The 16,915-nt window shown below is 34.0% G+C and overlaps 1 protein-coding gene across 1 annotated transcript; it reads right to left on the reverse strand.

Moving 5' to 3' along the window:
* Positions 1 to 4,380: 4,380 nt before the first annotated feature.
* Positions 4,381 to 9,976, reverse strand: LOC107897731 (long-chain-alcohol oxidase FAO1). The gene is made up of 3 exons (XM_016823291.2): positions 9,670 to 9,976; positions 8,797 to 9,072; positions 4,381 to 6,291 (listed from the first exon to the last, which is right to left on the reverse strand). The coding sequence occupies exons 1-3, from the start codon at positions 9,895 to 9,897 to the stop codon at positions 4,555 to 4,557; spliced, it is 2,241 nt and encodes a 746-aa protein (XP_016678780.1). The 5' UTR covers positions 9,898 to 9,976; the 3' UTR covers positions 4,381 to 4,554.
* Positions 9,977 to 16,915: the final 6,939 nt, after the last annotated feature.

Here is a 16,915-nt window from a genome sequence, read left to right on the forward strand (position 1 = left end):
ATATGTGATTGCCAAATGTGATTGTTAAGTGAATAATATTAGTTAAGTACTTAAGCAAATCTATTGTTTTAATTAAGCTTAAGAGCAAAGAGGATCAAAGTCGGATAGGGGAAAAGAGAAAGTAAACGAATAGCCGTGGATATCTAGTCGTCGACCACTTCCGAGGTAAGTTTTAAGTGATTAAACGTTGAGTAAATTCAATCATAATAGGACATAATGAGTTGATTTAATAAGATATGATGTGGCCATGATATGTTTTAAACTCAAATGGTGAGTTCATAAGTGTTTGGACTTGGAAATTTAAGAGCAAATTGTAATATTTTGCTTAGGACAGCAGCAGTAACGTGATTTTAGAAAATCACCATAAATTGATGGTGTGGAATTATAGGCTGAATAAAATATGTAATCAAAGCTTAATTAGTCTAGTTTCTTATAAAAGAGACCGTGTGAGAAAAGAAATTTCCTATAAAGAGATATTTAAAGTTGAGTGAGACGGTGTCAGAATGACTCCGAAATCCCCTGTTTGGTATTTAGAAAATCATTATAATTTGTAAAAAAATGGTTATAAGATAAAATTTATATTATTAGACTCCTTAATGAGTCTAGTTTCAAATTAAATCAAATAGAACACATTTTGAATTCTGTACAATGAGAAATTTGATTCGTAGTGAAGAGTGGTCAGATTAGTCAAACAGTGAAACAGGGGAAACTTTAAGAAAAATCTGGTATTGATTGGAAAAACCTAAAATTCTGAAAATTTTATGGATGGAATATATATGAGTCTATATTCAGGGAAAATTAACGGCAATTGATTTTGAGTTTTGTAGCTCTAGTTATAAATAATTTAGTGACTATTGCTCAGGAAAACAGCTTGTAGTGAATATGTGAATTTGTTGTAAACATTGATGAAACTATTTGAGTTGCTTATAAGCTATTGCTGAAATTGATGCATAAGATATGTATATGTGGTAAAGCTGAATGGCTAATGTGAAATATGTATGAGATATGTATATGTGGTAAAGCCGAATGGCTAATATGGAATATGTATGAGATGTGTATATGTGGTAAAGCCGAATGGCTAATGCGAAATATATATATGTATGAGATATGTATATGTGGTAAAGCCGAATGGCTAATGTGAAATATGTATGAGATATGTATATGTGGTAAAGCCGAATGGCTAATGCGAAATATATATATATGAGATATGTATATGTGGTAAAGTGAATGGTTAATGTGAAATATATATATGAGATATGTATATGTGGTAAAGCCGAATGGCTAATGTGAAATATGTATGAGATATGCATATGTGTAAAGCTGAATGGTCAATGTGAAATATATATATGAGATATGTATATGTGGTAAAGTCGAATGGCTAGTGTGAAATATGTATGAGATATGTATATGTGGTAAAGCCGAATGGCTAGTGTGAAATATGTAGGCGATGTGTGTATATTGTGGCCGAATGACCAAATGTGAAAGGTGTGTATTATTGATATCTGATGAGGCAAATGAATTACAAATATGACAGTCGATGTGAATGTTGTAACATGTGATTAAATGTACATGAAACTTGGAAATATATTCCGGGTAAGACTCGATGACCACGTGTGGAGATTATGTCCGGGTAAGACCCGATGACTACGTGTGGAGATTTTGTTCGGGTAAGACCCGATAACTTCGTGTGGAGATTTCATCTGAGCTAAAGGTCTCGCCGATAATCCGAGTAGAGGTTAAAGCTATAAGACTTCGTAATAAGAATTGCTTATAAATATATTCAATGCGAAAGGTTAAACAGGTATGTACTCCAAGTTTATATGTGAGCTTGATTTGAACTAAATCATAAGGTAGTTATGTGATGCATACGAGAGCAATTTATGAGACTATTCCTATGATTATGTGACATCGGATCAGTGTGAGAGGTTATGTGAAATTATACAATATACCTATGTCACATGAGCTCACTTTTATGTGAAAGTTTATCTGCCTATTGTATATGATGAGATGTGCATATTCGGTAAAGGGATGGTATGCCCGAAGGAAGAGTGAAATAAAAATACGAACAACTATGTTATAATTTGATTGTTATCTGTTGACACTGCTTAAAACTTACTAAGCATTGTAATGCTTACTCCGTTTACTTTGTTTTCTCTGTTTTATAGATCTCATTTCGAAGCTACAGGCTCGGGGATCGTCAGCAACTAGTCACACTATCACTATCCACTGCTTGTTACTGTTATGATTAGAATTATTTTATGGCATGTATAGAATAGACCAGTGGCCGAAGAATATTTTGGTTAATGTATATAAGCCATGCGAAAATGGCATCTTTTGAATGTGTACTTATAGAAGTTTAAATTGTATCCCTGACTGTCTTTAGTACTTATCTAAAGGAATGTTCAAAAAAAAAAATTTTACTGTTCTGATATGAGTTTCAAGTCCGGTAATGCCCCTTTACCTATTCTGGCGACGGATACGGGATTGGGGTGTTACACAGCAACACCTTATGGTGCTATCTAACAGAATCACCTTTTTCCCAAGTCCTAACTTAATCTAACCTGATAAAAATTTCCCTCCGTGTTTCACAAATCATCACACACACAAGCACAAACATATAATCACATAAGCTTAGTAACATGGAACATGCCAACTTATACATCTATCATTGCAAAATTCATGCTATTCATACAACATCCTAGAAATGGGGCATAGAAACTCACTTGATACTTATTTTCCTTTTCCTCTTCTTCGTTTTTCCAAATGCTAGAGCTTTCATTCTTCTGGCAAGCACGTCAACCAAATCATAGGTTAAACTCAGTATTTTTAACCTAAACCTCAATTTCCCAGAATGCGCAGAACCCCTAAAATGGTTTTGGAAACCCTTAAGTTTGGTTCCTAAATCTTACACACACTGAAGGATTTAGGATCTTACCAGCTTCTTGAATTTTCTACTTTTCTGACCAATTTCTCATGATCATCACTTCATGTAGAGTTTCCCATGATCATAGCTCCCTCAGAGCAACCGAGGAAGAAGATTAAGAAGGGAAAGGAATGAAAAAGATTTGAGAGGAATCCCCCTTTAAGGATTTAACTCTCAGTTATTTATAACCCTTCATGTGCAATCTCCCACCGTATAACAATCATTCATCCCTAATCATTTTGTCCCCCACTAAAGGACTAGTTGGTTCAAATCCAACCAAACCGGCCTTGGTTTTCAACCAAATCCTAAATTGGTTACTCTCTCCTTCCGACTTTCCAACAGAGGCCACCAAATTATGACTTCTTTCAATTTAATCCCTCAATTATTTCTAAATTTTCAATCTTAGCGGAAACCGAGTATGACATTAATAGTTTTAAAACATATTTATTACATTATGTAATGCTATATCACATACTATAATTATAGTACATAATATATTAATTATTATATATCATTTTTTATTGTACTAGTTGAATATGCTCTAAGTCCTTATACTATTTGTACATTTAAAAGTTAACTCTCATACTATATTATACAATGCTATGTATTATCATATAATATAAAAATATTAATAGTTTATACATTGCATTAAAGTTTGATTATGTAATCGGTTGATTTGACATTGTCGGTTCGATTTCCGATTTCAGTTTTAAAATGTAAAACTTTTTAAGCTAAATTAACCAACTTAAAACCCAAGCCCAATATCAACCAAACTTAAGTCCAATTTAAACTTTATTAACCTAAATTCCCAAATCATTTTATTAGTAATGTTATTAGTACTGCATAAGTATAACACTAATTATTGTATTATTAAATTAATATATTATGTCATTATATATTTTATATTATTATTAAATTTTAATTTATAAATTTTAATAATTGTTAATTTTATATCTTTATTATACATAAATAATTATAGTATTAAAAATATTTGTATTCAATTAATGTTTTTAAAATTTTATTTCACTTTATAATTTAAAATAAAAATTTATTTTTAATTATTTTTAATAAAATTTTGATATAAATATGTAACACATTTTCATAAAATAAATAATTTTTATTTATTTTTATTTTATTTCTATTTTAAGTAATATAATAAAATTATATTAATTATTAATATCTATTATAGCGATGGTTGTTAAATTATAAATTTGGAGTGTTTTAGGTTTTAAGTCGGATCTATCTTAAATTTGGGTTTAGATTGATCTCAAATTTTTAGGGTCTCGAGCTTTCTCAAGTTAAAATTTTCTCAATCTCAAGTTTTCTTGAGCTCGAATCTATTTCAAGCTTAGACTTTTTTGAATTTAGATCATTATAAGCTTATATCGGCACAAACCAATTATCAGTCTAACTTCTATTTTGTCAACTCTAAATACTATGCAAAAGGTCCTTAAAGATTACTTTTAACACTTCCATATTTATTCGAATAAGGAGCATAAGAGTACAAAAATCTTAAAAATGGATAGACCATCTTTTCAGTTATTATTCTTACAATCCAATACACACAAACAAATTTAGAAAAGCACAACAATGTGTAGGTGTTTGATGAGGGATTACTATAATTCAGAAGGCTATTTTTGTTGTCTTAAAGACTCTGCAATCTTCTTTGACAGACAATAAGCAGTGGACTGGACAGTGATCATTGGATTTACACCAACAGCACTTGGCAAAATACTTGCATCACAAACAAACAATCCTTCAGCTTCCCAACTCTCTCCATTTTCATCAACTGCACCTTCCTTTTCATTTATCCCCATCCTACAGCTTCCCATCTGGTGAGCAGTGGTGTGCACCACCCAGTTTTCCCCGGTACACAACGGGCTTGTTAACATAGAAACCGAGTCCAAAAACTCATCTAACTCCTCATTGCTTATCCCTTTACATCTTATTCTCTGCCCGTCACTACGATGAGTACCCACCTCGACTGCCCCGGCTGCTACTAATATCCTCAATGACTGTCGCAAACCGGCTCGTAAGTTTTGTCGGTCTACCTCTTCGAACTTGTAGGTTACTCGTCCTCCAGCATGTACTTTTCCGGATCCCTGATCCCTTATTATTGTTATCATATGAGCAGTTCTGGAAAATTTTAGCATCCTTGCTTTCATGTCAAGACCAGACACCCAAGGGCATACTGCAGAGTATTGTGCAGGCCCCAATGAAGGAGTTTCAATGATGGCTTGCACTTTGTTGTCATTTCCTACCACCTTATGTACTGATGTTATTATTCCACCCTCATAAGCTTTCCCTTTGAACTTGGAATCGGAGTCGGGAAAGTAACCCCACGCCATTAGGACCGGATGAAGATGAAGGTTTTGACCGATGTTTCGATTCTTCAGCCCACTAGAATGCATTAAAAGAGGTGTCAAAAGTGCCCCACATGCTGATATTGTTACTTTGGCTTCTATATGAAGTTCCTTTGTGATGTTTTGATTTGAAGGCTTTGCAATGACTCCCAAGCACTTCAGTTTCCTTACACTGCCTACATTGTTTCGTTCTAATATGAATCTCTCGGCTTTGCACCGTGTTATAATCACTGCATTGTTGTTCACGGCATCGACTAGCCAAGTTCGATCGGTCCCTTTCTTGTCTCCTCTTCTGCAACCGAAACCACACGATCCACAATAATGGCTCTTGGAGGAATTCCGCGGCACTTTCTCGACTTTTACACCAAGATTTTCACACCCTTTTCGAAGCACTTGATTCTGAAATCCTTCCTCTTTACAATCATGTGTGACGCCAATTCTTTCACAAACAGTTTCCATTGCTGAAACATATTCATTGCTTCCAAAAAGAGGTATTTTACAGTCCTCAGCCCATTCTTTAAGTACAGATTTCGGCGTTTTTATACAGGCCGACCAATTCACAGCCGAGCCACCACCAACTGTAGACCCTGCAAGAATCAGCAGCTGTCCGTCCAAACTCGGAAGGATTCCTCCAGATTCGTATAGTTTATCCATGGAGGGACCTTCGAAAGGTGAATAGTCGGTTGAAGTGAAGTAGTTCCCCTTCTCTACAACGACGACTTTAAGGCCAGAACCGGCCAGCATTGCGGCTGCAACACCGCCACCACAACCGGAACCAATTATTACGGCATCGCATTTGATCCTGTAAACATTTTGTTGGGTATCTTCAGTAACAAGAAGGCCTTTCTGTGATAGAGAACGATAAAGAGTGGAGTCTTTTTCATGCACAGTCTCAATCATTCCCTTTTGAAGAGGCCTTTCCTTTCTTGCTTGCGGCTGATCCTCAACTTTGTCTACATTATATCCAATAGCTTCCCATGCTGGATTATCACCATCTTCTCCTACCTGAACATATAATTCGTAATATTTATACATTTTCATAGTTAATTCTAAATAATTTTCTAGTTATTATATATCAATTCAAGTTCCTTGATATACCATTAATTTGATGAATATTATTATTACATGCAAACCTTGTTACTTTATCTTATCCTGAAACTGTCGTACAACAATTAATAAGGCCTACTTGACACTCGTAAATTATTTAGTTTTGGCTCAAAAAAGTAATCAAATTTTGCTGTGTCTGTTGAATTGAGTTCAAATATTTAACTAATATTTTAAACTTTGAGTCGAGTCTTATGAGTTTTATTGAAATTATATTTTCAATTAATATGAGAGTTTGTTTAAATCACTTTTTGGAACTTGAATTTGGCATCCTTTTCATATTAGGGATTAACTTTTTTTTATTCAAGTTAGATCTTAAACTTGACAATTATTTTCGCATTACGGCTTCAACTTTTTTTTTTGCAAGTTAGACCCTGAATTTGACAATTATTCTCATATTGAGGCTTTTGTCCAAATTTTTTCTTAAAAACCCTAAAGTTGAAGTTTCAATGTAAAAATAATTGTCAAGTTCAAATATTAACTTAACAAAAAATTTTAAGCCCTAATATAGAAACAAATTTCTAACTTGGATCCTAATATAAAAATGGTTATCAAGTTGATAACATAATTTAAAAAGATAATGCCTCAAAATTAACAAGATGAAGCTTTAAATAGAGATTTAACTCATTATTTTATTATAAGTAAAAAAGTTAAACCCTAAAGATAGGCAAGAAAAACGTTTTTAGAATTGAAATTTATTACAATGATGTTGATTTTTCAACAACCAATATTTATTTTCTATTTTGATGATTGCTGATACAAAACCTTTACAACCAGTTACATCCTATTTATCTTTGATTTGTGTTATAATATAATATCTACTCAGCAATCTAAATAAGATCATTTAATTCTTCTTACCTATATGACTTTGTTTAAAACAAATCATTAAAAAATCCCCAAGTTGAATTTAGCAGTTTAGTACATATAGAGAAAATACCTGTCATTCTTTCATTAAAAAAATCAATATTTTAACACTAACTCCAATCAATATGCACAAATATTTTTATATATATTAGATTTGCGAGATATTATTTGTTTAAAACATTAGTAATCCATATCCACAAATATTTTTATATATATTAGATTTGCGAGATATTATTTGTTTAAAACATTAGTAATCCATCTATATTTTAATTTTACTCCAAGACTATTTAATTATCTCTATATATATTATTAAATTTATGAATAAATTTTCCAAATAATTTCTCCTATATTTGTCATCAAAATTTTAGAACTTCAAATAATTTTTGAATTAAAATTGGAAAAATTATGGGAGAAAAAATGGACCAGCTATTATTGATTTTCTCTTAAGATGTTACCTAAATTGAAGAGTAGCTATTATTGAAAATGAAAGTGAGCCACGTTGGAATAATAGTAGGACTGAATTAATTACAATACACAGGTGTTATCAATTTAATTAAAACTAAATGCTCACGGTTGAATACACCTTTCCTCCTCAAAGTTTCCGTCCAAATCTAGATTCCACTAAAGATATTAAGTTTTATCCCATAATTAATATAAATTTCGCTAAACATAGAACACTCTCAACTTGCATCACTCTGCCTAACTCAGTGGGTAACTACTATTTTTAGCTTTTTTGTAAGTACTATTATTTTTTATTCAACTACCCTTCAAATTTATCTTAAATCATTCTATAAATTTTAGCTTCTTGTCCTCACTCCTTATAAAAGAAATAAAATTTATTTTTTATAAAAATTTATTAATCCATAAAAAATTACGGTTAAGTATATATACTTTTATATATAATTGTTATCCTTAAAAGTAGAGGAAATAATATGTTTGAGTCTATATTCTTTTAATTGTTGTGGCAATAATAATGTTAATTAAACTAATTTTCAATTGACCATTTTTAATCTAAGTTTTAAGTTCTGCAAATAACATTCTGAAGGTGATATATATCCCATCTAAAATATAGTAAAAAGATATAGTGTTTGAAATATGAATACGAAGGGTAAATGTACCATATAGATCTTTGTAAGATTGCATTTTCCTCGTCTATTAAAAAAAGGATAAATTAGTCTCTCTACGTTAAATCAAAAAGCAATTTGGTATTTTTATTAAAGGTTTCATCCATTTATTCTATTAATAATTGGTTTGGTTAATGAAATAACCAAATAGTGACATGTGGCATGCCATGTGTAGCTTGTGTTGATGAAAGTAGAAATGAATGGAATTTTTACTAAAAAAATCAAATTGCTCTTTGATTTAATGTATATGAACTAATTTAGTATTATTTGAATAGAATAAGTAAAATACAATCAAATTTTTAATATAGGGGTCTCATACTTTTATCGGTACAAATATATTATGTAGTAACCCTAATCCTTAGGGAAAGGATGAAAGTAGAAAGAAGATTAAAGGGAAGAGGTAGCATTGAATGATTACCCGAGAGAAGTAAACGAAAAGGCAGAAGACTTTCAAGTAGATGAAAGCAGCCCTTATGGGAGTAAATAGAAACCCGTGCTTTAACCAATTTTGCATTACTTTCTCTCTCTTCTCCAATCCCATGCTTCCAAAGTCATTTATAATCGGCCATTCCTTCCCCAAACACTGCCTTCCACATAGCAACAAGCTTCCTACCCTCGTCCACAGTAACATTAATACAATTCTCACCACTATCACACTTTCAATGAATGCTCTTTTCCCCAGCAATTCTGCTACCTGTAACGTTGATACAAACATTGTCTAACCTTAAACTAGACAAAGAGGGCTACTTTTAAAACTTTTGTTAAAACATCCAAATCTGACACAACTGGGTTACCGTCCTTTTCTAGTAAAACTGAAATTAAAACTTGGGATACATGTAACTGCAGAATCTCCCCAACACTACTTATTTGCTGACCACCTGGCACACCATAACATGTGTATATACACGTGTTTTACTTGTGTATGCAAAAGTCAATGCTATTATATTAAATCAAATCAAATTAAAATATGCGAAAACAAAGTAACAATATAAGGAGAACCATTATTACTCCTACTTAAAAAAATAAATGGATTAATTTTTATATATTAAATTTATAGTTGAAAATTTTATTTATTTATATTATTAAAAGTTAATCTTTGTACATCAATGATCAAATTATTTTTTAATTCACTGTATAGAGATTAATTTACTATTTTTTAAATAAAAAAATAAAATATAATCTAACTCTTCATATATTAAAATCTCCCTAAAAACAACTATTTAGCTCTAATATTAATTGATGAATAAAAATAAGAAAAATGAATAAATAAACTAAGATTCAAAGGAACTACCTCGTCGGGGAAAGGGGGTTGAGAGGCAGAAGCTTTTAGGAAGGATTGAACAGCCTTGCTTGGCTGGGTGTCCTTTCCTTGAAAGCCAGAATCCGGTGGTAAAGAAGGGAAAAACACTTCGGCAACGCTGGCCAGCGTCTGTATCTCGGCTGAACAAAACCCATGGCTGTATTTTGGCTCTTTTTTCTCTCCATTCAACCATGGTTGCTCCTTACACTTTCCTTCCATGTCGCCCCCCCTCTCTCTCTCTCTTTCTCTCTTTCTTTATCTTTTTTCTTTTTAATAAAACTAAATATGATTTTGTTTCGGATGGCAACTTCATTTTATAAAGTGGAAAAGTGGAAACGTGGAGTGTTTGGATTCCAAAGGAAGAGTTGTAACTCTACTGTTGTATATATAATATTTCCCCATTTTCCGTATGCATAAGTATTAACGAGTTAGTTTTGGTGGCAAATTCGACAACGGAAATATAAAATTGATATAAAAAGTTCGCTAACCAATCACCATCCATTTCTGAGTTAGAATTGGACGTACTAGAACTTATTTTATGAGAATGGGAATTGATTTATAAATTTTGAAAAACTTCAAATACTTTTTTTTTTCATTTTCCAATTTTACTATATGTAAATTTATAATTAAATACTTTATAAAAAAGCAAAATCGCAATTGTCCCTGAGCCCCGATTGTCCCTTTACATTTATCCCTAGTTCAACCTATATATATCTTTTACTATAGATAAATAAATTATGGATAAGGTCCCCCTTGCCTTAATGTAAAGGTTTTTAAGTTTAAGTATTACTCTACATATATTGTATGTAGAATTTCAATCTAAATTATTTTGATTTAGGTTCAAATATATTTTAATTATTAACATTATAATTTTTTATAGTAATTAATTGTAATGATAATAATTCAGATATGTATTATTTGTATGGTTGTACTTTTAATTTAGAACTGACTTTTTTTTTAAAAGTAAATTCATTAATTTATTTAATGAATGAAACCATACAATTCAGAGACAAAATAATAGCAAACACTCGTCGTAGATGGTAAAGGACAAGCTCTATCAACACAACAAAGGCTTTAACCTCAACATCAATAGAACATTATGACACGTTGACAATTGGCTTTATCACAACTCAAGCACAGCATATCTAGAGTGATTGCAAGCACTTAATACGATAAGGAAATCAACCTCGGATAGTCCAAAATGGCGAGCAAAAATCGACAAAAGAATCAAGCCTTCACCAAACTGAAAGGGCAACAACAAAATAATCTCTAAAATCACTTGTAAAACTAAGATTACATGCATAAGTAAGACTACAAATGGTGCTACAAGAGCAGACAAAAACTTCTAAAATTGAAGACTTATTAAAAAATGGAAAAACAAACAAAAAATATATAAAACTCAAGACAACACGATCCATATCAACACGTGAAATCCTTTATTATTTTGAAATACTCTCAAAACAGAAACAAATTAAAAAGTTGACGAAGAGCCACCTACTTTCCAAGAAAAACTACTAGTGGCCGGTGGAGTTTTAGCGAACAACAAGCACCGTCATTTGTCCATCACAACTTGTGAAGACAACAAAGATACCCACAAAATAGATCTACAATGTAACATTCTAGACCCAGCCTAGAGGTCCAGTCCAAGCTTAGAGAGTTACATGAATAATCAAATACCACGCGAGGCACAATAATATCAAACCATGATTCATATAAAATTCAACACAAATATTAGTTAAGTATATAATCTACCAAAGTCATACTATTATAGTTTAACGAGACTCCTACAGAAATAATTTAAAGAAAACTAATAGTTCGACTGTGCTCCCGCGGCACCTACCCATTCAAGTCTGCGAACCACCTGAAATTCAAGTAATAATAGAATGAGTTGTGAACTCAGTGCGTAAAAGAAACTGATTCAATTAATGCTCATTTATAGCGTAGTTTCAAATTCAGAGATTGGGTTCGATACAAAAGTAAAATTCAGTTCAGATTCAGAGCAGACCAGTTACATATGTATATATATATGCAATTTCAGTTCATATACGATACCGATCAGATTCAGATGCTATGTTCCAATTACTGCCCGCTACACACCGTCTTCGACCATCGCAACACACCATTAAGGACATTCAATGCTCGACCAACCCTGCACATCTTAAAGTGTTCGTTGACATTTTTACAGAAACGCAGCTTAGCTGGTAATTCAGTATGCGACAAGCGCCAAAATCAGATTTGTACTCATTGTGGCGTAGCCACGATTTCAGAACAGATTTCTTCCTCCTTCCCAATATCCCAACCCATGCCGATGCTGAACACAAAGACTCATATCATGTATTCAGTCATTCTAATTCATTTCACAATCAAATAAGACAGTTCAACATTAGAATAAGCATTATATTGTACTTATAACTAAGTTGTTCACAAATCAATCTCAAAGTATCAGACAGTTCTAATATAATCAATTTTAATCATTCGTGCATTGAAGAGGCCAGTATCAATGTTAAGTAACATTTCCAGACTCAAAAATAAGTTTTGGGCCACAATAACATGCCACAAGTCTAGGTCAAATACCCATGTCCTCACCCGTGTGGTTCCGAAGTATAAACAATAAGTTACACAGCATGGACCCACGCTTGTATCTTTGCCCGTATGACTCACACGGCTTGGGTACACACTCGTGTCCCTGACAGTGTGGTTTCATACCACAAACAATAAGTTACACGACCAAGGCACACACTCATTTCCCTGGCCGTATGGTTTTATACCAAAAATAGTGAGTGACATGACCTAGACACATGTCGGTGTCCGTTGCCTGTATGAGCCCTGCACCACTATAGCCACACACGACCTAGATATACACCCGTGTCCCCGTCCGTATGACCCCAAATAAGTAAACAATGAGTTACACGACCAAATCAAATAGCCTGCCACACGGTCGTGTGGCTCACAAGGCCTATACACACGCCCGTGCGCCGGTTGTGTGGCATTGACAGCCACCATTTTCGGCTACCGAAACTTGCAACAATTAAGATTTTTGATACGCACTTGGTTTCTTTTTGACGGAAAACAATATAGGGATTACCTGAAGCCTAATTAACCATTTAGTGATCAATCATTTGTCTAAACGATTAATTAGCACAACATTAAAATCACAGTCAATTATGTCGAATAAATCGACACGAGGGAACTTCAACGATTAACGCTTACTGACAATTCTACCATGATAAGTTGGTACAACTCGTGAAGGGTTGTTTCCTTCTGTACTCACGCCTAAGGAAATACAACGGCTAGTTAATAGAGAGTTTAAGTAAAGTAATTCGATAATTCCCAATTTAACACCGTAACAGAAATCTAACCAAACCTCATAGAAGTCGAAGGATTTCGACAGAACTTATACAAAATTCTTTCAGTAACGTAAAGATCTCACTAATTTTTTATAATCACATGTTGAACACACTCGATGAGAAGAAATCAAAGAAATAACACAAAGAAAAAAAAGGGAAAAAGTAAAAATAAAAAAAAAGAAGAAGAAAAGATACAGACATTAACCAAATTTTAATAATTTTGTCTTAACCACCAGCATATCTCCGACAACTAGCAAAAATTCTCTTAACAAATATGGTGGGATTCAAACTCGAGACTAGATAGAATACAAAAAAAATGCTTAACCAGTGAACCAACAGGCTCATTCTTATCATAGGTTCTTACAAAACTACCTTTACCAATATACCACATGGACAGGGATTGTTTTAAAAGAATAAAACTTTTAACGATGCAACTCGAACTCTAGATCTTAAACTCAATCGCAAAACACAGAACCACAGGAACAAAAATATAATTATTGCAGAATCTCACAATTAAATTCTTAATTTTTTGGGGCGTTAAAACTCTCTCCTCTAGAAAGAAATTTCTACCTCGAAATTTTACCTGAGTCAAACAGATATGGATAATTTTCTTTCTCAGCATCTTAACGTCACAGTCTAAGATCTGAATAGGTTCCTCTTCGAAGGTTAAGTCTGGTCGCAATTTGATCTCATCGACAATATTAATATATGACATATCCGACCGATACAGTCTCAGCATCGAGACATGAAACATATTGTGAATCCAACACAGCTTTGGCAGTAATTCTAACTGGTATGCAACAGGTCCAACATGCCTCAAGATATGGTAAGGCCCAATAAACCTCAAGCTTTGCTTACCCTTACATCCAAATCGGAGGAACTTTTTCCAAGGTGATACCTTTAGAAACACTTGATCACCTACCGAAAACTCAATATCTTTTCTTTTTAAATCTGCATAAGACTTCTGTCGATCGGAGGCTGCTTTCAAGCGATCACGAATCACTTTCACAGTACTCTCAGTTTTAGAAACCAGTTCAGGACCTAATATTCGGCGTTCACTTAATTCAGTCCAACATAACGGAGTACGGCACTTACGATCATATAAGGCCTCATAAGGTGCCATCTGAATACTAGACTGAAAGCTATTATTGTATGCAAACTTTGCCAACAGTAGGTACTCCTTCCAACTACCATTGAAGTCTATCACACAACCCCGAAGCACATCCTCTAGGATCTGAATAACCTGCTCCGACTGTCCATCAATCTGGGGGTGATACGCAATGCTGAAATTAACTCAGGTGCCTAAGTCCATTTGGAGTTTCTTCCAGAATCGAGACATGAATCGCAGATATCTGTCAAAGATGATCGAGACCGAAATTCCTTGTAGTCTCACAATTTCAGCGATATACAATTTAACTAACTCCTATAATGAGTAATCTATTCAGATAGGAATAAAATGGGTTGATTTGGTTAATCGATCAATGACGACCCAAACTGAATCTTTCTTAGTAGGGGTTAAAGGCAACCCCGTAACAAAATCCATTGTTACTTGTTCCTATTTCCAGTGTGGAATCTTAACTAGCTGAAGTAGTCCAGAGGGCAATTAATGTTCGGTCTTAACTTTTTGACATGTTAGACAGTGAGATACAAAAGTAACTACCTCCCGCTTCAATCCAAGCCACCAATAAAGCTATCGGAGATCCCAATACATTTTATTCCCACCAGGATGCATAGCATAGGGACTGTTATGCGCCTCCTGTAGGATCGAATGCCTTAATTCCTTATTATTGGGTACACAAATCTGACCTTTGAAGCATAACACATTATCACTATGCAAAAAAAATCGAAATTCTCATTTAAATCAACATGTTGCAACTGCTGCACTAAGGACTCATCGCTCAATTGTTTAACTCGAATTTGCTCCACCCAAATCGGTTTAACATGTAATTTTGCCGTCAGTCCTTCATCCTCAACCAAACATGGACGAGCTAACATTGCTCTCAGATCAGTCATTGCTTTATGGCTAAGGGCGTCAACTACCACATTAGCCTTACCCGAATGGTATTCTATCGTGCAATCATAATCTTTAAGTAACTCAACCCATCGGTGTGCCGAAAATTAACTCTTTTTGGGTTAATAAATATTTGAGAGTCTTGTGATTGGTGTAAATGATACACTTTCACCGAACAAATAGTGTCTCCTGATTTTTATAGAAAATATAACCGCAACTAGCTCCAGATCATGCGTAGGGTAATTACCCTCGTGTGTCTTAAGCTACCGCGATGCATAAGTGACTACTTTACTATCTTGCATAAGCATACACCCTAACCTAACATGTGAAGTATCACTGTACACCACAAACTCCCGACCCTATTCCGATTGAACTAAAACATAAGCCTATGTTAGACCGGACTTGAGCTTATCGAAACTAAACTTTGTTTCTTAGACCACACGAATAGAGCATTCTTATGCAACAACTTCATCAGAGGTGATGCAATCAGAGATAACCCTTCAACGAACCTTCGATGGTAACCAGCTAAACCTAGGAAACTACGAAGCTTAGATACATTTTTCAGCTGTTTCCACTCAACAATAGCTTCTATTTTATTGGGATCAACTCGGATCCCCTCCGCCGTCATTACATGACCTAGAAAAATGACTTCCTGCAACCAAAACTCGCACTTCTGAACTTGGCATACAACTGTTTTTCTTGAAGTATCTAAAGTACAATACGAAGATGATCATCATGCTCAGTTTCAGTTTTAGAGTATATCAAGATTTTGTCGATAAAAACCACTACAAATTGATCCAAGTATGGTTGGGACACCCGATTCAATAAATCTATAAATGCCACCGGGACATTCATTAAACCGAAAGGTATTACCAAGAACTCGTAATGTCCATAATGAGTCCTGAAGGCAGTTTTGTACACATCAGTTTCTTTGACCTTGAGCTAATGGTAACTAGAGCGTAGATCGATTTTAGAAAAGACAGATGCTCCTCGAAATTGGTCGAACAGGTCGTCAATCCTCGGTAACTCATACTTATTTTTATTGTCAACTTGTTCAATTGTCTATAATTAATGCACATTCTCATCGACCCATCCTTCTTCTTAACAAACAACACCGGTGCCTCCATGGAGACACACTCAGTAGAATAAATCCTCTATTAAGGAGTTCCTGAAGCTGCATTCTTAACTTGATCAGCTCTTTTGGTGCCATGCGGTAGGGCACAGTGAACACTTGGGCAGTACTTGGTAACAGATCAATTCCAAACTCCACCTCTCTATCCAGAGGTACTTTAAGAAATTCCTCGAGAAAGACGTCTAGGAACTCCATCATGGTGCGGATATCTCCCATTGAAAATTTTGCAAAAACAGAATCAGATACGTAAGCAAGGTTGCCTCACACCCCTTTCGGGCTAACTTGTCTGCTACAAGAGGGGATTACATTAGAGAGGTAATCTCGACGCTCTCCAACCTTGACTACCTCGTCATTCTCATTCGATCTCAGAGTAACTCTATTGGTTGCATAATCTAGACTGACCCAATACTCAATGAGCCAATCCATTCCCAAAAATAAATCAAACTCATTAAAGGGCAATTGTATTAAATCAACTGAGAATACCATACCCTAGAGCTCTAGGGAAACCTGCCTGTATACTCTATCAACTCGAATTGACTGACCCAAAAGACTAATCATAGAAAACTCTTTAGCAGTATTCTCAGCGGTTATACCCAGATTTTCCAGATTTATAGAAACAACGCTAGATATGTACGAGTGAGTAGAGCCAATATTAATGAGAGCATAATATGAAGCATAATGAATAAAGAAGATACCTACAATGACATCAGAATCATTGCTCTCCTCGCAGCATCTCGACGCATAAAC

The sequence above is a fragment of the Gossypium hirsutum genome, chromosome A10, assembly GCF_007990345.1.
Source record: "Gossypium hirsutum isolate 1008001.06 chromosome A10, Gossypium_hirsutum_v2.1, whole genome shotgun sequence".
Taxonomy (NCBI): domain Eukaryota; kingdom Viridiplantae; phylum Streptophyta; class Magnoliopsida; order Malvales; family Malvaceae; genus Gossypium; species Gossypium hirsutum.

Excerpts from the sequence above, each read along its gene's own strand:
- LOC107897731 (XM_016823291.2), bottom strand. The coding sequence starts at position 9,897 with ATGGAAGGAAAGTGTAAGGAGCAACCATGGTTGAATGGAGAGAAAAAA. Across the intron at positions 9,073-9,669 it reads AACCCCCTTTCCCCGACGAG|GTAGCAGAATTGCTGGGGAA; the intron begins GTAGTTCCTTTG and ends TCAACGTTACAG. Across the intron at positions 6,292-8,796 it reads TTTTCGTTTACTTCTCTCGG|GTAGGAGAAGATGGTGATAA; the intron begins GTAATCATTCAA and ends TTATATGTTCAG.